Source organism: Malaclemys terrapin, chromosome 8, assembly GCF_027887155.1.
Source record: "Malaclemys terrapin pileata isolate rMalTer1 chromosome 8, rMalTer1.hap1, whole genome shotgun sequence".
NCBI classification, from domain to species: Eukaryota; Metazoa; Chordata; order Testudines; family Emydidae; genus Malaclemys; species Malaclemys terrapin.
Window position 1 is genome coordinate 92,043,804 of NC_071512.1, and position 21,274 is coordinate 92,065,077.

At 44.5% G+C, this 21,274-nt stretch overlaps 1 protein-coding gene across 2 annotated transcripts in view; it reads right to left on the minus strand.

The window, feature by feature from the left end:
* The window catches only part of DNAJC6 (DnaJ heat shock protein family (Hsp40) member C6), a 73,144-nt gene extending 57,015 nt beyond the window's left edge, over nt 1–16,129 (minus strand). The window contains exon 1 of one of the 2 annotated variants that reach the window (XM_054038589.1): nt 15,860–16,129. In XM_054038589.1, coding sequence (XP_053894564.1) covers nt 15,860–16,082 — 223 coding nt within the window. In that variant the 5' untranslated portion in view covers nt 16,083–16,129. Of the gene's footprint in view, nt 1–10,016; nt 10,087–15,859 lie in introns of those variants that run through there. The other variant, XM_054038590.1, reaches the window with a different exon arrangement.
* Nucleotides 16,130–21,274: the final 5,145 nt, after the last annotated feature.

The window sequence follows — 21,274 nt, forward strand, 5'->3', positions numbered from 1 at the left end:
AAAGGGTCTTGAGTATACGGGAAAGCTAAGTTCATTAGAAGAGGGTTGATAGTAGAGGGTAATGATTGAGGTGCATGTAGCTCCCCAACTATTGAATGGAAAGGAAACGCTTCTTCACTAAGCTGTTACAGAGTCTTCAGATATCCCTCGATGCCTCATTGTCAGGAGACTGGGTCATAGGTGTTTTTAAGAGGCTGAGGAAGATAGGTCCATCAATAGCTATTAGCCAGGATGGGCAGGAATGGTGCCCCTAGCCTCTGTTTCCAGAAGCTGGGATTGGGTGACAGGGCATGAATCACTTGATGATAACCTGTCTGTTCATTCCCTTTGGGGCACCTGGCATTGGCCACTGTCAGAGGACAGGATACTGGGCTTGATGGACCTTTGGTCTGACCCAGTATAGCCGTTCTTATGTTCAATTCGTGCCCTGCAGATTTCCCACAGAGTGACAGGGTCAGGAACATGAAAAAAAGATAAAGAATTTTTTTCTAAGTAGGTAATTAGCATAAGAAACAGACAAAGAGGCAGTAAGAGAAACTGCATAAAGAATGCTAGACGGGAGGGTGACACACTACAGGATACAAACGCTGACTGAGAAGGTCGAGATGCTAGTATGAACTGCAGGCTCTTCTGAAATCTGATGAGTGTACCCAATCTGTATAACTGTCTACGAGTATATTTGAAACTTGTATAATTAAATGTGTACCTGGCTAATGTGAATAATTGTGTATGGTCATTGTAGGAGGTCTGAGGGGATTCACTGACGTCAATGAGAAACTGAATTCTAGCAACATGCTACTGTTTGCAAACGTTAAGGTTGCCTCCAACGTATACTACCCCATTTTACTGAAGAACAGCATTTTATACCATTCCTATACCCTTACGGCCTGAATTCCTCTCCTTTCCTGAACATACAACCACATTCTTCCTCTATTTCAGATTCACAGCCTTTCAGCAACTGAAGCATACTGGTGTCATAGAATCATAGGACTGGAAGGGACCTTGAGAGGTCATCTAGTCCAGTCCCCTGCACTCATGGAAGGACTAAGTATTATCTAGACCATTCCTGACAGGTGTTTGTCTGACCTGTTCTTAAAAATCTCCAATGATGAAGATCCCACAACCTCCCTAGGCAATTTGTTCCAGTGCTTAACCACCCTGACAGTTAGGAAATTTTTCCTAATGTCCAACCTAAACCTCTCTTGCTGCAATTTAAACCCATTGCTAATTTACATAACAAATGTGCGGGTCTATCATGTAGCACCACACTGGCGATTCAGCCCTTAACTACCGCACACTGAAGCGGGAAGGTGTTTGCTGCATTGTGCTAAGTTTTAACCGAATACCAGGTCAGCGGATTTCCCTCTGTGTTTTAGCCAGTGATGTGTCCTGTAAGTAACACTAAACATACTTCAGTTACAGTGAAGCCACCCCTGTACACAAACACATACACACAATCTATTTCATGCAATATAGACAAGATTCCAAATTAGGTTTGGAAGCAGCAAACTGAAAGGTTGTAGGCATAGCACACACACCCTGGCTAGATCTCTGGTAGGGTAGCTCTCAAGTTAGGCTACGTCTACACTTGCACGCTTCCCAGGCTACTTTTCCATGTACTGCTAGCCCATGTACCTTGTGCCTGCACCAAATGTCCACGTGTGCTGTGCTGGGGCACAAGTATAGACCGGGCGCAGGCATATTCCCATATACACACTGGCTGCCTCTTTTCCGTACCTGACGATAGCGCTACCATTTCAGGGACAGTATCCCAGAATCCTCTGCATCATGAGAGACACTCTGGGAACTGCCTTGCTGTGTGTTGCTGGTACTGTATGCCGCCTTCACACATTTTGCAACGGCAGCTCCCAGTTCTCTCTCCCCTCTGCCAAACTGCATTAGAAGATATCGAGCAAGTCCAGAATTATGCCTGCTCGTAGGACAAATGTTCATGTGGTCCAGTACTGGTTGCTGGAATGGAATGGGTCCAGAAATATTTGAGATGCCAAAGATGGCTGACCAAAAGGCTGAATGAAAATCCACTGCAGTCCCATGGAACAGATGTCTTCAGTGCTGGGATTGCAATAGTATGCCCATGGGTGGACCGCTGCTTCTGGTCCTGGAGAATGAGCACCGTGTGGTGGGACCACATTGTCTTGGAGTCCTGGGATGATGACCAGTGGCTGCATAACTTCCAAATGAGAAAACAGACCTTCATGGAGCTGTGCAAAAAGCCTGCACCAACGCTCCAGTGCCAGCCCACTCATTCTTGAAAATGCATACCACTCCAGAAGCAGGTAACGATTGCCCCTTGGAAGCTGGCAACACCTGACAGCTACCGGTCAGTTCCAAACCATTTTGGGGCTGAGAAGTCAACTTTTTGGGTGGTGGATGTTCAGGTTTGCTATACTGTCCCTATTGTAATCTACCCACAGGTGGCTGCCATAACTGAAGTCCCTGAATTATAGTGGGATTTCCAAGGATGGGTGCGAGGGCAGTTCTGAACCATGCAGGGGGCAATCCGAATACTTTGCCCACTGAAGGGAGCCGGTGAATATGTGATGAATTTATTCTCCGAGGCTCCGTGGGCTTCAGGGGTTAGTTCATGAACACCAGTGCTGGACACCTGTGAAAGGTCCATGATGCCAGGAGCTCAAGATTGTATTGCGGGGGGTAAAAGGGACTTAACTGCCCAGAAACGATGTGGTTATATCCAGTGTTTCTGTGCCAAAAGTTATTTTGGGAGATCTCACAAAGCCAGTCCTAACATGGCTCATGCAGCCATACCCCGACATCACCAACCCAATAAAAAGAGACTTTAACTACCGACTGACTAGCTGCAGAATTGTGTTGGAGTGCACCTTTGGGCATCTGCAAGCTCACTGGCGAAGCCTGCAGATTCACCTGAATGTCATTGTAGCCAGAGCAGTTCACATTATCATGGCATGCCATGCCTTGCATAATACGTGTGATGCTAAAGGGGAATACTTCCAGAGCAAGTGGGTACAGGACAGATCCGGTTTTCAAAATCTATACAGTCAGCTGGATCCCTCCCACGTGCACACTGCTCCTGGTTCCTGGAAATTCGTGATGTTATTTGCTCACACATTGTGGATTAGTGTGGAGCCAGAGTGTGACTTAGGACTGGAACGCGATGGTGCTGCTGGAAAAACCTGATCGAACATTGCTACATATTTGTGTTGTGATATACCTCAGTGGGTTTTGATCCCCTGCGGACGATGTTAATGTGCTAACTGGAAGCAGGTAATTGGGCAGGGGCCCGCAAGGTTAACACCTTTGGCGGTGGTTTTGTGCCATGGAGAGTATATATTCACTTTCGTGCCATCATTGAGCAATGTTTTTTGTTATATGGTAACAGCTCTGTTTCAGGGTGCTTTATGGGGAGCAATGAAGCATTGTTAAAGTTATTTAAAAATAGTTCTGTAGGATTTGGGGAGGGGCTTCACACATTCCTTCCTTACAATGTTTTCTGACACCGTTGCTCATAGCACTTACCCTAGAAACATAGAAGTGTAGGCCTGGAAGTGACCTCAAAAGGTCATCTAGTCTAGCCCCCTGCACTGAGGCAGGACTCAGTGTTATCTATACACCCTTGACAGGTGTTTGTCTAACCTGTTCTTAAAAACTTCCAGTGATGGAGATCTCATAACCTCCTCAGGTAATTTGCTCTAGTGCTTAACTACCGTTACAATTAGGACGTTTTTCCTAATGTATAACCTAAATCTCCCTTGCTGCAATTTACTTCTTATCCTGTCCGCAGTGATTAAGGAGAACAGTTTATCACCCTCTTCTTTATAACAACCTTTTACATACTTGAAGACTTATGTCCCCCTCCCTCAGTTTTCTCTTCTTCAGACTAAACAAACCCATTTTTTTTCAATCTTTCCTCGTAGGTCATGTTTTCTAGCCAGTTAATCATTTTTGTTGCTCTTCTCTGGACTTTCTCCAATTTTTCCACATCTTTTCTGAAGTGTAATGCCAAGAACTGGACATAGCATTCCAGTGGAGGCCTAATCAGTGCTGAGCAGAGTGGAAGAATTACTTCTTGCTTACAACACTCCTGCTAATACTTCCCAGAATGAGAGGTGGTGGATTTTGTTTGTTTGTTTTTTGTCGTTGTTTTTTTGCAACAGTTTTACATTGCTGACTCATTTAGTTTGTGATTCGCTATAACCCCCAGGTCCTTTTTTGCCACACTCCTTCCTAGGCAGTCATTTTCCATTTTGTATTTGTGCAACTGATTACTCCTTCCCAAGTGTAGTACTTTGCATTTGTCCTTATTGAATTTCATCCTATTTATTTCAGACCATATCTCCAGTTTGTCAAGGTCTTTTGAATTCTAATCATGTCCTCCAAAGTGCTTGCAACCCCTCCCAGCTTGGTATCATCTGCAAACTTTATACGTGTACGCTCTATGCCAGGGGTGGCCAAACTGTGGCTCGCAAGCCCCCTCTTTTACCATTAAAGTGCAGCTCGCAAGCTCCCTCTGCCCCCCCATTCTCTGCCTACCAGACTGCGGATGGCGGGGCGGAGGCTTGGGACCTCTGCCTTGCAATGGGGTGGTCAGGTAGGAGCTTCTGTCCAGAGGGGAGGAAGGTCTCGGGGCTCTTCCTGCAGTTGCTCTTCAGGGAAGGCTTCCTCAGTCGGCCTGGTAGAAATGCAGAATCACATGCTCCTCTTCCTCCAGGTTTCCTCAGGCTTCCTCCAGAGTCCCTGCTGCCTCCTCACTGTGCCCCTTAATGGCATCTGGTCATACAATAAGGCCAGCGGGATTGAGGAGAGGATCGTGAGTAACTTCAGGCTCCATACTTGCAGTCCTGGAGGGTGCCCGGTCCAGCTCATCGTAGCATGGGCATGTGCTAGGTCCCCTCCTGGAGTGATCATTGAGTCCTTCACTCTCCCCTAGAAGAGCCTCAGGTCCTTCATGTGCATGCAGCAATGGGCTAGCTAGTGAATCCTGTCTCCTCCAGCCTTCATGAAAGGCCCAGTTAGAGGAGAATGCTCGGATCAGCAGGAACAAAGCTGTGAGGACGGTGTACTCCGAGCACACACTGATCAGAACCCAGGTGTGTTCCAGAGACTAGAAGCAGCTCTTGGAACATGATCCATGGTCACCTGTCCTGAGCAATAGAATTCATGGGAGAACTGATCTGAAGTGCTCAGCGCAGGTTGCTACTACCCCAGCAATGGAAGGCGGGAGGATCAAGTCTGGGATCTTTATGCCTTTGGGTAAGGGTCAGGCAGTATGTAAAGGGATGAGTGCATTGTGGGAATAGCCCTGGAGGACTATCGATACCCATGACCTGGCACACACCCATTGGCCATGTCCATACTGCACTATAGGACCGATATGGGGCCATGCCACAGCAGAGGCACGTACCTACCCACACCCCCATGCATGTAGCTTTTGTTCTGTGTGCTATCATTCAGGATCATGCTTCAGGGTTTTAGATATGGATAATAGGGAGGTCATGACACATCAAGGCACATGTAATGGTGTACAGTCACAAGTGCAGGTGTAGCCTTCCAGGATGTGTGCCAAGCTTATCTCCTCTTCCACAAACCCCACACCTTTTACTGTTCCTATTCGTATAACCTTTCCCCACACACACTTCCAAAAAGGGAGATTCACCCCTCTCTCATTTTCAAACAAGAGGCATTTCTTTACGTCCTGTGTGAATTATCTATAGTCACAGAAATGCAGGGCTGTAAGGACCTCTGGAGGTCACCCAGTCCATCCCCCCACACTGAAGCGGGATTAGACTATCCCTGACAGATGTTAGCTTAAAAAACCCAAAGTCAGGGATCGCCCAGCCTCCAGGAATGCTGCTCACTCAAATGAGGCAGTATTAATAAGTGACTTGCACACTCATCCCTAGCATTTACATCAATTTAAATATTTTGTCCAAATACTGATTTTACGAAACTTGTAACACCCATGTTTTGGCTTCACCTTTTACCTGGAGTTTTGTGCACATCAGGCAGAAACTGCCTCCAGACTTTATATAAGTCCCAAACGGTTACAATGACTGCAAAGGCAAGTTCCAGGACAGTCTACTTTTACAAATAATGTAGCTCCTTTGGGAAAGCTGTTGGGCCTTATTCTCTCCTGTAGGGGCATGAATGACTCTGCCTGAAAGGGAGAATAGGATTCCTCACAGGAGTGTTGTGCAGATAAAAGCATTAAAAATTGCAAGGCACTTAGATATTAAGGTAATGGGGCTATGTGAGTAACTAAAATAGAGCTCTTGACTACAGTAACACATTATTCTGTGCATAAGAAGTTGAAAAAAATATTGGCCATGGTGGCCATGTATAAATTGAAAGGTGCAGAGCATTGTTGCAGGTTCTTGCCATGCAGGACAATGCATTGTAATAAAGACTCCGAGAGAAATCGTCAATACTTGCAGGAATGAGCTTTGTTTATTATGCAGTCACTGCTAATGTACAGAAAGGCTATGTTCACTCCTAGACAGTAAGTCCTAGTGGCTAGAGCAATGGACTGGGAGTCATGAGACCTGGGTTCTAATCCGGGCATTGCCAGTGATCTACTAGATGACCTTTGGCAAGTCACTTTCCCCTCTCTGTGTCTCAATATCCTGACCTGTAACATGGGGATAATGATACTGCTCTCCTTTGTAAGGCACTTGGAAATCTAACAATGAAAAGTGCTACATGTGAATATTCTAGCAATTAAATTCCACATGTAATTTTTCTTCAGTTTCTTTCAATTTCAAGTCGTCGTCCTCCACCAGCTCATGCAAACATACAGCACTATAAATTCCAAGAATAATCCTTACATTTGTATACAAATTTATAAAAGCAACACAGAATGACCACATAAGTAATTTTTTATGAGTAAAGCCTTAAGGTTTTATAATCAGACTGCCTACATATAAACTTCATGACATTTTTGAGAACTCTAGGAAATATTACTGCTGTTTCTTCAGAACTTTACAAGTTTGCCTCGTTGTCTAAACAATATTCCTTAACAACAAGCAGATATATTTTAAGGAAAGGGTACAAAATAACCCAGTGTTACAAGTGACCTGAGCAAAACATCTGCACTGTGAGCAATTCCCCTCTCCCCCCGCCTTCCCCATTGGTCATTCAAGTTTATTTATACCAAATTAAAGATTTTCCTTGTTTGTGAAATTTACATTATGATGAGCAAAATGTGTTGGCAGTCAAAGTGATTAAATGCTGAAACTTGTCAAAGCCATGAAACTTGTTTTTAAAGTTTACACTAAAACTAAAACTGAGAAAAACCAGCGTGTAAAGCTACTGCCACATCACATGCAAGAAGAATCAGGCCATGCTATTCAGTGTTCAAAACAAAGAGGCTTATGAAATGGAACCTTCTCTTTTAAAAATGCAGAGACACAAAACAAAGCAGACATTGTCTGAGAGATCCTCTATCTCATTGCCAGTGATATGGAGATGTCTCTCTCCTGACTCAGACGGGATAAGCACCAACACACAAAGTTTAGATTTGTGGGTATGCAAATTTAAAACAGTTAAAGAAATCCTGATTTATACTTCCAATGGATTTTAGATAATTTTCAGATTATGAATAATTTAAGAACACTGTACAAGACCAATGTGAACAGCAATTTCATTAGTTTTATTAAGCGTGTTCTTACTGTTACTTTCATATTTGTGTGTTTAACCAAACACTCATTTTCTTTCAATATTCAGCTTGTTAGTGCGAGAGAGCATTACTACACATCACAGCGGAAGCAAGAAGTTCATCTTACTCCTCCATTGCCTATTCCTCATTCTCTAACCACTTTCAGCCACCCATAAACTCTTCTCCATATTCCGTATCAGGTATTATTTTTTTCTGTATTTGTTTTATATTTTCTGTCTCTTTCCGCTTTTGCTCAAATCTTCCATTACTAATTTTGCCTTTTTTGTCCTCGTTCTAAATTCAGTCCACTCTAAACCCTGGTCTACACTACGAGTTTAGGTCGAATTTAGCAGCGTTAGATCGATTTAACCCTGCACCTGTCCACACGACAAAGCCACTTTTGTCGACTTACAGAGCTCTTAAAATCGATTTCTGTACTCCTCCCCAACGAGGGGATTAGCGCTGAAATCGACCCTGCTGCGTTGAATTTGGAGTAGTGTGGACGCAATTCGACGGTATTGGCCTCCGGGAGCAATCCCAAAGTGCTCCATTGTGACTGCTCTGGACAGCACTCTCAACTCAGATGCACTGGCCAGGTAGACAGGAAAAGCCCCGCAAACTTTTGAATTTCATTTCCTGTTTGGCCAGTGTGGCGAGCTGATCAGCACAGGTGACCATGCAGAGCTCATCAGCACAGATGACCATGGAGTTACAGAATCGCAAAAGAGCTCCAGCATGGACCGAATGGGAGGTACTGCATCTGATTGCTGTATGGGGAGACGAATGCGTGCTATCCGAACTCCGTTCCAAAAGACGAAATGCCGGAATATTTGAAAAAATCTCCAAGGGCATGAAGGACAGAGGTTATAACAGGGACCCGCAGCAGTGCCACGTGAAGCCTACCAAAGAACCAGAGAGGCAAACGGCCGCTCCAGGTCAGAGCCCCAGACATGCCGCTTCTATGATGAGCTGCGTGCCATTCTAGGGAATGCCCCTACAACTACCCCACCCCTGTGCTTCCCTCCTCCCCCACCCCTCCCGGGCTACTTTGGCAGTTATCCCCCCATTTGTGTGACGAATTAATAAAGAATGCATGAATTTGAAACAACAATGACTCTATTGCCTCTGCAAGCAGAGATCAAAGCGGGGAGGGGAGGGCGGTTGGCTTTCTGGGAAGTAGAGTCAACCAAGGGGGCGGGTTTTCATCAAGAAGAAACAAACAGAACTTTCACACCCTAGCCTGGCCAGTCATGAAACTGGTTTTCAAAGCTTCTCTGATGCACAGCGCACCCTGCTGTGCTCTTCTAACCGCCCCGGTGTCTAGCTGCACGTAATCAGAGGCCAGGCGATTTGCCTCAACCTCCCACGCCGCCATAAACGTCTCCCCCTTACTCTCACAGATATTGTGGAGCACACAGTAAGCAGTAATAACGATGGGAATATTGGTTTCACTGAGGTCTAACCGAGTCAGTAAACTGTGCCAGCGAGCTTTTAAACGTCCAAAAGCACATTCTATCACCATTATGCACTTGCTCAGCCTATAGTTGAACTGCTCCTTACTACTGTCCAGGCTTCATGAGCCCTGGGAGCAAGGGGTAGGCTGGGGTAGGTGCGACCGCGCGGTGCTGCTGACTGGGCGAGCAGCCTGAGGCAGAAGCCTCCCACTGGCATGATATTCCAGGCAGGACTGAATCTCCATTAGATGAAACTTAAAGAAGAGAATGACCTGGAGTCATTCCCATTTTTGTCCAGGTGCCCCTGACCGACCTCACCGAGGCTGGCCAGGAGCACTCATGTCTGCCCACGCGCCCCCCGACCAACCTCACCGAGGTCAGCCAGGAGCACCCATGGGACAATGACAGCAGCTAGCAGTCATATTGTACCGTCTGCCGTCCGCATGGCAAGGCAAGGGGATGTTGCTGTGTAGCACTGCAGTACTGCATCTGCCAGCAGCACCCAGGAGACATATGGTGACAGTGAGCTGAGCGGGCTCCATGCTTGCCATGGTATATCGTCTGCACGGGTAACCCAGGAAAAAAGGTGAGAAACGATTTTTTGACGTTGCTTTCATGAAGGAAGGGAGGGGGGCCTGATGACATGTACCCAGAACCACCCGCGACAATGTTTTTGATCCATCAGGCATTGGGAGCTCAACCCAGAATTCCAATGGGCGGCGGAGACTGCGGGAACTGTGGGATAGCTACCACAATGCAACGCTCCGAAAGTCGATGCTAGCCTCGGTACTGTGGACGCACACCGCCGACTTAATGCACTTAGTGGGGACACACACAATCAACTGTATCAAATCGATTTCTAAAAAAATCGACTTCTATTGAATCGACTTAATTTCGTAGTGTAGACATACCCTAAGGCTGTGTACACACTACTTCTTACATACGTATAAGTTCAGCTGCGCTGCTGTAAGCTCTGTAGTGTAGCCATAGCCTAAGATTCCTCTCTGGAGGTTGGTCTTTCGGATTATTCTTGAACAAAGATAAGCAGTGAACCTATTAAAATGACATAAGGAAGTCTTGTAGTGGTGGTAGTCTGGGATGATTTTCTGCAGCTGTAATTTGGCCCCCTGGTACACATACAAATACATTATGATACAGTTTTTAGTTACAGGATCACACACATTTCTCACTAACACATGCACTGTCTGATCAGCCCTAGGAGCGGTGAAGGGCTGGAGCATGCTCAGTGACGATTGAATCTTTTAGCATTAGCAATTCTCTACTGAGCATGTGCAAACTAAGATTTTTTTCCAAAGACTTATAAATTGGCCAAATTTGGGCAGATTTTTACAGGGACAGCAAAAGGCATATCCCTGATACAAAGACCAGCCATATTTCAAATCCCTGCTCCAAAGCATAGGTGTGGGAGAGCTGGTCAAAGAAAAGAGCTTAAGATGTATTTTTTTTAAAAATGAACAAAACAATGTTTTCTCCCCTAGCCTTGTTCCTGGCAATAACTGGACCATTTTGCCTTAAATTTTCTTGAAAAAATTCAGATACCCAGCATGGAAAGTTTCAGCTGAAATGATTAAAGTTTGGCAAAGTTATATGCAACTGAACACAGGGTCTCATAATGGAAAATGTTGGTCAATCTTAATAAGCACTGATATCAGCCCTATCTAGAATATAATGACTGAGAACAAAAATTATGAAACTATGAGCTAAATCCATGAATCCTACCAGTAAATGTTCAGCATTACTGTGGATCATTTATACCTTTGCATTCCTACTTAATCAAAACAAAAAGTAAAGTCAACACAATTGCAATTTGAACCAGAATGTTAAAATTTCATGTCTTATGTCGTGTCAGAGAGAAACGAAGTTCATATTATTTAAATAAAACAAATTCCCTACCTTGTATTACCAACATCTTAAATTATTCAAACAGGAACTTTCTCCATTTCACTCAGCTTGGACAATGGACACAGACCAGTCAGGTCGTCTCTTGTTTTCATGTGCTAACACGATGTTGCGGGGCTTGGACCAAACACATTTACATGCTATAGACTCAATGGAAAGGGATGTTCAGATCAAAACATGACATACTTTAGTTAAAATCTCCCATTCTAGTCATATTACATTTTGTAATTTATATATTTAAAAAAGGTATTCTTTCATTCTACCTGCATAAGTATCTGGGAAGTTAGAATACAGCCTAAAGGTTTGGTTATTTTTATTGCAAGGAGTTATTTATAGGATTGCAAGCCTATGTTTAGACCTACTTTCAATCTTTAAGTACCATCCAAAAAAGGTTTAGTATCTTTTTTGTTTTGTTTTTTAACTAGAGGGCCATATTTTGAGTTGGGATAAGTTTGCACAACTGCACTGACTTTACTACACCAGCTGAGGAATTCCCAATGTTATGTCTTCACCATAATCCCTCACCACCCTCAGTTCCCTAATTACTTTATAACGTATCTACATCAACACTTTCCTATGCTTCTAGAGTAATGAAGCTACCTTAAATTTAATGTTGTCAAAATGCGAATCTTAAACATTTTCTTCACAGAACAGAAATAACATACAGTGCCTACCTGGAATAAAAGGAATATATTTTGTACATCTGTTTATATTTCACACTGTCGGTCTCTGGGCACTCCTCCTTCTTCTATGCACAAACAAGTCCCTTTAATCTTATATGACTTGAGAAGACAATATGTTATAACTGGCAAACCTAAAACAACACCAAATCAAGTGAAAGCCAGAGTTTGATCACCCCTGATACTTGTTCCAGAACCAGCTTACCAACACTAACACTAAACATAATTTAACATGGGAAGTGAAGAACATTGTATCCTGTTGAAAAGCCAGGGGAAAGTCATGTCGGTAGAAAGTAAATGAGTTATAATCTGGCCAGAAGACCCCATCATGGATTATATATTGTATATTCTGAATATACAATATGTAATCCATATAAAAAAATAAATCAGGAATCACTTTCTCTCATCCAAAAAAAAAAGCACAGAACAATTTTCCTTAACACCATGATAAGGCATTCGTTTAGAGAGAAACCTGAATCACCAACATCACTTCTTGCAGCATTTAGGTGTCTGGGATTGGCTGTCGGCTACACTGGCCTGTTCTGACCCTAACCATCTTGTGACACTGCACCACATCACAACTGGAAGTTTTATACAGATTACCAAGAAAGGAGATTATCTTGACACTTTTGCTGTGTGCTCCCTTTGATAACACATTTTACTAGGTTAGGTTTACTGTCTTTGTCTTGTAGGACTAGCTAATTTCACCCACCTACCCATCCGCATTTGTACAGCTTTAAAACCAAATTATGTCCTTACATTCATGAGCAACTCCCCAGTGGAAGACAATGGGAACCACATGCACACCTGAGAGGTAGTTTCAGCTCTTAAAACTTGTTTTATTCTGCAGATTAGCTAAATTATATATGTATGTATTTACTGTAGACTACAACTGATAAAATCTCTCATTTGTAAGCATAAAAAGTTTAATTGGGAAGACCAGGTGGAAGAAATGGACATCAAGTTTTAAGCAGAATATCACAGTTGATCCAGTATTCCTGATCTTGCTGAGAATACTCCATCCATCCAAAAATGGTTTCATTTTTAGCAGAGACAAATCACTATCAAGAAATCTCATAAGCCAATTTCAATAGCATATAAACAGAGTATTGTTGTTGCACTGTCTAGACACACAGTTGCTTGCAGTACCTCTGAAATTCATCAAATGGATATTATTAATCATGCTAATTACAGCAGTGCTCAAGAGCCAACCAAGAATGGGGCCCTAATGTGCTAGGTGCTGTACAGAGTAGTAAATTACACTTGCCATGAAGCACTGACAATCTAACTAGACAAGACAGACACACAAGGTGGGGGAAGAGGTAAAACACCCAAGCAGAGTGAACAATGTGATGGCACCAAACTGCATGTTCTATGATTTGTTGAGAGGGATGGGGGTTTAGGTCAGGGGAATCATCTAAATGGGGGCGGGGGAAGGAAGGGTGAGAGGGGGACATGACAGATAAGAAGAGGACAAGAGAGGCAGGTGTGGAATAAAGCTGCGGTGAAGAGACTGTAGGAGAGGAAGAGGGTTATAGCACATAGCAAATCAATCAGCACAGGGCAGAGAAAGTCCAGTGAAACCTGTAGAAAGTTCTCTGAATGTCCAAAAGTCCCTGCCCCAAATGATGGGGTGTCTGGCTGGTTCCTCTCTGCAGTTTTTCCCCCAAGACTCCTTTGTGGTGTTGGTGGGACACTCATCTTCCAGCTTCACTGGGGATGTGGTGAGCAGACACCTCATTCAAAGGGGCAGGAACTTGGCAGAGCATGGGGAGAGGGGGGCGAACAGACCCGCCCAGGAGGCCTGGGCAGAGTAACAGCAGTGAACGCTACTCCCAGTGAGAACAGCTGACTGAGCGGAAGGAAGTGAAAAAGGCTAATCAGATTTCTCAACCATTAAAATCGAATACAACACAAGTGTAATGCAGAAGTGTTGGAGACGTCCTGGAAACAGCCCTTCATCATTCAATGTATTTTGTGCATGCAAATTCTAGAAGTTCATAGTAGGCGTTATATAGTTAACCACACAGGGACTCTTGATATTTAGCAGTAGAACTTTTGATATGGCTGAAAATTGTATTAATACCTTTATATAGCAAAATACTATGTAAACACCACCATGAACACTTGTTTTTAATCGAGGGAGGAAATAATGAAAATTGAACAAACAGTAGAGCAATTGCAAGAACACTCAAGTAACATACAAGCTAACATTAAGCAAAGGTCACCATTTGACATTTACTATACACTATTTGCCAGACCTGGCCAGATATAAATATTATCATCTGCCACACTTATCCTCTATTTCTATTATTCTAAAAAACTCCAAGACCAATTGCTTTAATAATATGTCAAAAATACAATATATATTAAGTAGACCATAGCCTCCAAGTGTCTCGGATGGGTGCCTAGATATGAGAACCTAGATAGCTAGAACTTAGCAACCTACTGTGAATAAGCATCAACTGACATACTGAGTCTAGCAAGCAAGTCTAGCACCAACATCACACTATCAAGTATTAAAGTAGATTTCTATGTTCTCTCAGAGCAAGAGGCAGTTAGAAACTAGAAAGACATGATTCATTTGCAAAAAACGTACTTAACCTGAACTTTCCCCACATGTTCGTAAAAGTAACTATTTCCCCGTATGGTACTTCTTATGCCATGAATTCTTTTCCTCAAGGAAGAAATTTTAATATATTTTAACATTAAATTCTTTTCATTACTTGTACAGTGTCAGACTTAGTTTGACAGGTGTGCCTTGGGACTGAACTTCCCCATCCAAAGAATAAGTATTCAAGGAGACTGTGATAGTGCAAACTTCCCTGTATCATCCTCTGAGAGTGCTTAGACATCAAATTGGACCCATAGAGCTCAAAAGAGTACTTCTACGACTACTCAATATACGTCTCCACTCTAAAATTCTCTGAAAAGACTCTAGATAGTAATTGGGATGTGACCACGTGGCCCACTAGGAACTGGACTGAAACCAATTCATTTCTGCAGACATTGAAAGGCCATCATCAGATAAGTATGTTCAAATCACTAGTGACTCAGGCAAATTTGAATATGTGACCTAGAAGTGAAGGGCTCTATACCCTATTACCCATTATTACATGGGCCATCTGGTCCCTCCATTGCAAGATTTAACACATACACACACAAAAAAAGGTTCATGCAGCATGCATCAAAATTTATCCGATTTAATTCTACAAGTTGTTTTTAGAACAAAATGATTCCCAAATGACTTCAAAAGAAATCAATAGACTATATTCAGGATTTCTCCCCCTTTTATTGATTCCCGTTTACCATGGTTTCACAACAGCTTTTCTTCTCTTTGGGGGAAATTACAAAGAAATCAGTTGCAATGATAGTGTAAAATTAAAGGCAAATGACTATCAAGAAGTGTTTCTGATTTCCAGCTCTCTGAAATTGCATTGAATCTATGAATGACCTGACCACCACCCAAACCACCTAGGTTGTTACCACTCTTATGAAAGCTGTTAGCCCGGACAAAAGACTTCTGTTGTCACTTACCATACAGGCTCATGATCATGGTGCCTTATAAAGGTAACTCCACCCTTGTTTAGTTAATCAAGGCTTACAAAATAGCATCAACATCTTCAGGATAGTTGTTTCCTATTCAGTATATTTAGCTGCACAACAGCACAATGCATTTCTCATTTAGATAATGAACTCCCTCCTACTCTCCTAAGCATGCTCATTCAAAAGATTTACCATGCCTGGGAAATGCACAGATTACATTCCGATGGAGGTACATTTTCTTGCTATGGTTTCAAAAATGTCCTGCCATAAGAAGTGTCAGCAACCCCTCCCCCACAGGAACCATACATCAACCCCAGCAGCCCCCTCGTCCATTCGCAGGACAGAGCAGCAGCACCTGGGCTGTGTTTATTCATTGGCTGGTAATGAAGAGCTCTTTAAATTTGCAGGACCTGCCATCTCGGGTGTCCTCTCCCTAGACACTGGGTGAGGATCACATCCAGTGCAGCCAGATCCCCCCTCCCTGCCAGCGCCCGGCTGGGCCGGGGCAGCTCAGTCAGCCCCAGCGAGGAGCAGGAAGGTGGGTCTGTAACACGATCCCCTCCCCGGTCGGCCCTTGGGGGGGAAGCGGGAGAAAGGAGGCCCCTTACCTGAGCTGTCCATGGTGCTGCTGCCGCCGTCCAGATGCTGCGGCTGCGGCTGCTGTCGGGCCGGGCTCCGGGCTGCGGCCAACACGGCCGGGATCACCCCTTGCTTGCTGCCGCCGGCTCGCTCCTTGCTGCCCCCGCCGAAGTCACCGTTGCTCTCCACCAGCTGCAAAGATTCGTACCCGTCATTGCTGGGCTTTTTGCGGTAGCCCCCGAGCAGGCTCATGGGCGAGTCCGGGGTGGGGGGGAGGCTGCGCGGGCAGGGGCGGGAACTCGCACGCGCCTCGCCTTCCCCGGGGGCAGAGCGGCCGCCAGGAGCAGCCCGAGCAGGGCCCTGTGTGCTGGGCGTGGGCCGCCGGCTCCCGCTCCCCGGCTCGGCGCAGGGACGCCGCCGGCGCGGCCTTAGCACAGCGCTCCCCGGCGGCCGCCACAGCCCAGCGCTCGGTGCTCGCAGGCTCGGCGCCCCTGGCCGGGAGCCAGCTCCTGTCCGGAGCCCGGGCCCGGAAGCAATCCAGGGGGCTTCTGGCCCGGCCCGCGCCCTGCCTCTCGCGGCCTGGGCTGCGCGGCACCGACAGGGAGGGGAGGGGCACGCCTGGCAGCGGCCCCCGCCCGGCAGGGCAGGGGAGTGGGTGGGCCGCTCAGCGTGGGGGGGTGAAAAGGCCTAATGGCGGCCTGGCTCAGCCTAAGGCTAAAAAAGCCTCTTAAGCCTCCCTCCCTCCCCCCCGTTTTAAAAGGGTTTGAGGGGGGTGATTTCAGTCTTAGGGCCAGAGTGCTCGCGGCCTCTGTTTGAAAATTCTGTCTCACGTGCGTGTAATACCCCCCCATATATTATATTATCTACACACACCCTGCGTATTATCTACATACACACCCCGCACATATCCCCTATATATTATCTCCATACACACCCCGCACATACACCTTATATATTATCAACTCATGTCTTCTCCGCTCTTTATTCTGAACTCAGTTTTCTCTTAGCCGTCAAGGAGTTAAAAGGAAAAAGAAAACGGAGCAAGTCTCTGATTCGGAGCTATAATTCACCTAATCTAACCATGCCAAGGACTGTAAAACCACAGACAAACTGCAGTCACTGGCACTGCCAGGATACTTGGACCAAACCTTCTCAAACCGGACAATTCTGTCAATGCCACCTTTCTCACCACAGGGCTTAGACTAAATTGATAGTGGTAGAGACATAAGAATGTCCATACTGGGTCAGACCAAAGGTCCATCTAACCCAGTATCCTGTCTTCTGACAGTGGCCAATGCCAGGTGCCCCAGAGGGAAAGAACAGAACAGGTAATCATCAAGTGATCCTGTTGCGGGCCCAGAGGGGGCAACAGGGTTCGTTGCCCAGTGTGCGCCGCACCAATAGACACACCAGGGTGGAGAAACAAACAAAGTTTATTTGAGATCTCAAAGTGGTGCAGGGAGACAGGCACGTCTCAAATCAAGCACAGCACATACAAGCAGGTTTCCCATTTTATATTCCAAGCTGTTTTGAGCAAGCCTTTTGTTCTGGTTTCTCCCTCCTACCCCTCCCTACCCGATAGCAGGTACACATTGTGCATGTTAGAAAAATTCCCGTTCGCATGCTTATCTTCGGCCTTGCAAGCTCTACGCAGTAGGCCTTTTCCTCCCCCTTCCCCCTGCCCTCTTATCACTACTGTTTCTGCTAGTGCGAGCGAAACTGCAGCTGTCTGCTAAAAAAAAGCTGACCATTACATATTCTGCTTCAGCATTAGGCTGCTAGCATGTAGGCTGGTCAAGGTTCACAAGATGGAGTTACTGTGGCTCACTTAGACCCAGAGCAGAGGGGTTTCATCGGGACTTATGGCCTTCCATCCCCCTGAGTTACCAGTCTTATTAATCTCTCCTCATATGGCTGCTGTTCCATGTCCCTAAATATTTTTGTTGCCCTTTTCTGAACCTTTTCCAAATCCAATCTATCATTTTTGAGATAGGGCGACCACGTCTGCACACAGTATTCAAGATGTGGGCGTACCATGGATTTATATAGAGACAATATGATATTTTCTGTCTTATTACACTGGTCTACAATTTTTGAGAAGTCGTCTGCTTCAGAGATAAAATGTGCTATTTATTATGTATTTTGATGTGCTGAATTCAAATATGACAATTAAAACAACTGATTGGCTACTGTTTCTAAGAGATTTAAGTTTTTACATTTTATGTCTATGTATATTGTGTAGATAGTAGTGTTTTAATAATAATTTGTAAACCTAGGTCTTTTCATGTGTTTATGGTTGCTTTACATGATAATATTTCACCTGTCCTGTTTATGTACACTTTAAAAATCAGCAAAATGGTTATATAAATAAAAATTATTATGAAACAAAAGGCAAAAAACTATTATGTACATAGTTTAGTCTTATTCAGTGTCTACTCGGCGCTTCTTGGCTTGTCTCTTGTATTCATTAAATGGAGCACTCTTGTCACTGTCCAGCAATAGTCTGCAAGCATTGATGGGCTCCATTTGCCCTGATAGTGTTTCTCCATTGTTGCAATTTCCTGGTGAAATCGCTAGCCTCGCTAGTCGCTCACTGCTCCGCAGTTCGGTGGAAAAAAATCTAGATGAGAGTGCAAAAAATGTATCTTTAGTGACATGTTGCAACCAAGGCTTTTGTATGCCTTGAGGAGGTTTTCCACCAACAACCTGTAGTAGTCTGCCTTGTTGTTTCCGAGAAAATTTATTGCCACTAACTGGAAGGCTTTCCATGCCGTCTTTTCCTTGCCACGCAGTGCATGGTCAAATGCATCATCTCGAAGAAGTTCACGAATCTGAAGATCAACAAAGACCCCTTCCTTTATCTTAGCTTCACTTAACCTTGGAAATTTTCCACGGAGGTACTTGAAAGCTGCTTGTGTTTTGTCAATGGCCTTGACAAAGTTCTTCATCAGACCCAGCTTGATGTGTAAGGGTGGTAACAAAATCTTCCTTGATTCAACAAGTGGTGGATGCTGAACACTTTTCCTCCCAGGCTCCAATGACTGTCGGAGTGGCCAATCTTTCTTGATGTAGTGGGAATCTCTTGCACGACTATCCCATTCGCAGAGAAAACAGCAGTACTTTGTGTATCCAGTCTGCAGACCAAGCAAGAGAGCAACAACCTTCAAATCGCCACAAAGCTGCCACTGATGTTGCTCATAGTTTATGCACCTCAAAAGTTGTTTCATGTTGTCATAGGTTTCCTTCATATGGACTGCATGACCAACTGGAATTGATGGCAAAACATTGCCATTATGCAGTAAAACAGCTTTAAGACTCGTCTTCGATGAATCAATGAACAGTCTCCACTCATCTGGATCGTGAACGATGTTGAGGGCTGCCATCACACCATCGATGTTGTTGCAGGCTAAGAGATCACCTTCCATGAAGAAGAATGGGACAAGATCCTTTCGACGGTCATGGAACCCCTAACATCACCTGCCAGGAGATTCCACTGCTGTAGTCTGGAGCCCAACAGCTCTGCCTTACTCTTGGGTAGTTCCAAATCCCTGACAAGGTCATTCAGTTCACCTTGTGTTATGAGGTGTGGTTCGGAGGAGGAGGACGGGAGAAAATGTGGGTCCTGTGACATTGATGATTCAGGACCAGAAGTTTCATCCTCTTCCTCTTCCTCATCTGACTCAAGTGAGAATGATTCTGGTGCATCAGGAACTGGCAGTCCTTCTCCGTGGGGTACTGGGCATATAGCTGATGGAATGTTTGGATAATGCACAGTCCACTTTTTCTTCTTTGACACACCTTTCCCAACTGGAGGCACCATGCAGAAGTAACAATTGCTGGTATGATCTGTTGGCTCTCTCCAAATCATTGGCACTGCAAAAGGCATAGATTTCCTTTTCCTGTTCAACCACTGGTGAAGATTTGTTGCACAAGTGTTGCAGCATATGTGTGGGGCCCACCTCTTGTCCTGATCTCCAATTTTGCAGCCAAAATAAAGGTGATAGGCTTTCTTAACCATAGTGGTTATACTGCGCTTTTGTGATGCAAAAGTCACTTCACCACAAACATAGCAGAAATTATCTGCACTGTTCACACAAGTACGAGGCATCTCTGCTCACTCTGGCTAAACAGAAATGTGTCCCTTTGCAAAATCAAACACTGACAAATAAGATAGCACGACACTGTATGATTTCTAGAGCTGAAATAGGGCAATTTGTTCAGCAGAGTGATGTAAGCTTCGTTATGATTGCATCATCCATGACTTCTAGGAATAACATGATGTAATTTATATCATGGATGACGCAATACCAGCTTCAGATTGCATCATTCATTGTTTTGCCTAAAAAGCAAGTACTGTCCAAACCCAGTCATAGATTTATTCATAGATCCAGTCAAAGATGTGTTTTAGTCATTTCTAGTTTAAATTGAGATCCCTTCCCTTTATAACTCACTTATCCTCCACCATTCCCAAGTCAAGGGTCGTATATACTGACCCAATAGCATATCTTGAAAACTAGAGTCAATCAACAATTTTAAGCATCATTTTCGTTCTCAGTGACCCAGAATTAGTAAAGTTTGACTACCTTTATTTCAGAAGCATTTTGGCTGTAGAGCAGTGTTATCTATGCCTTTCTTAATGATTCCCAACATTCTGTTAGCTTTTTTGACTGCCACTGCACATTAAGCAGACATTTTCAGAGAAAAGCAGATGTTTTCAGAGACACAAACAATTTTTTTAAATGTTGGCTCTCTCCCCCTTCCCCTCCTCTCCACTCCCAAATAAATGTTAGGAGAGTTTGTTTTGTTTGTGGAAGGTGCTTATTTGATAGCCCTGGACCATGAAATCCCGAATCCCTGAGTTTATGCTCTTCATGTTGACAGTGCCACCGTCCTAAATGTGTGCTTTAGCCCAGTTTTAGTTTTAGGGTTACCATAATGCAGGTGCCTCTGTGCTGAGGCTGCCAAACAAACGGCTAGTTCATGCCTACCGTGATGGTGGATTTTGTGGTGTGGATTGGATGACCCAAGCTGATGTCATATAGACCAAGAACCCATCTGATGAGACCAATGCAGGATAGGAAGGATGGCCTAGTGTTGGCATGATGGACAGGGGCCAGACTACACTAGAATCACTGCAGCTGTGCCACTGTGGTGCTGCTAATGCAGATGCTCTATGCCAACAGCAAGAGCTCTCCCATCGGCAAAATAAATCCACTTCTGCGAGTGGTGGTAGCTATGTCAATGGGAGAAGCTCTCCCGCTGACATAGCGCTGTACACACCGGTGCTTAGTTCGATGTAATTTACGTGACTTGGGGGTGGCTTTTTTACATCCCTGAATAAAACAGGTTATACCAACATAAGTGCTGGTTTGTAGAAGCCCTGAGACTCAGAAGACCTGTCTTCAGTTCTTGGTTCAGATACAGACTTCTGGTGTGACCCTGGG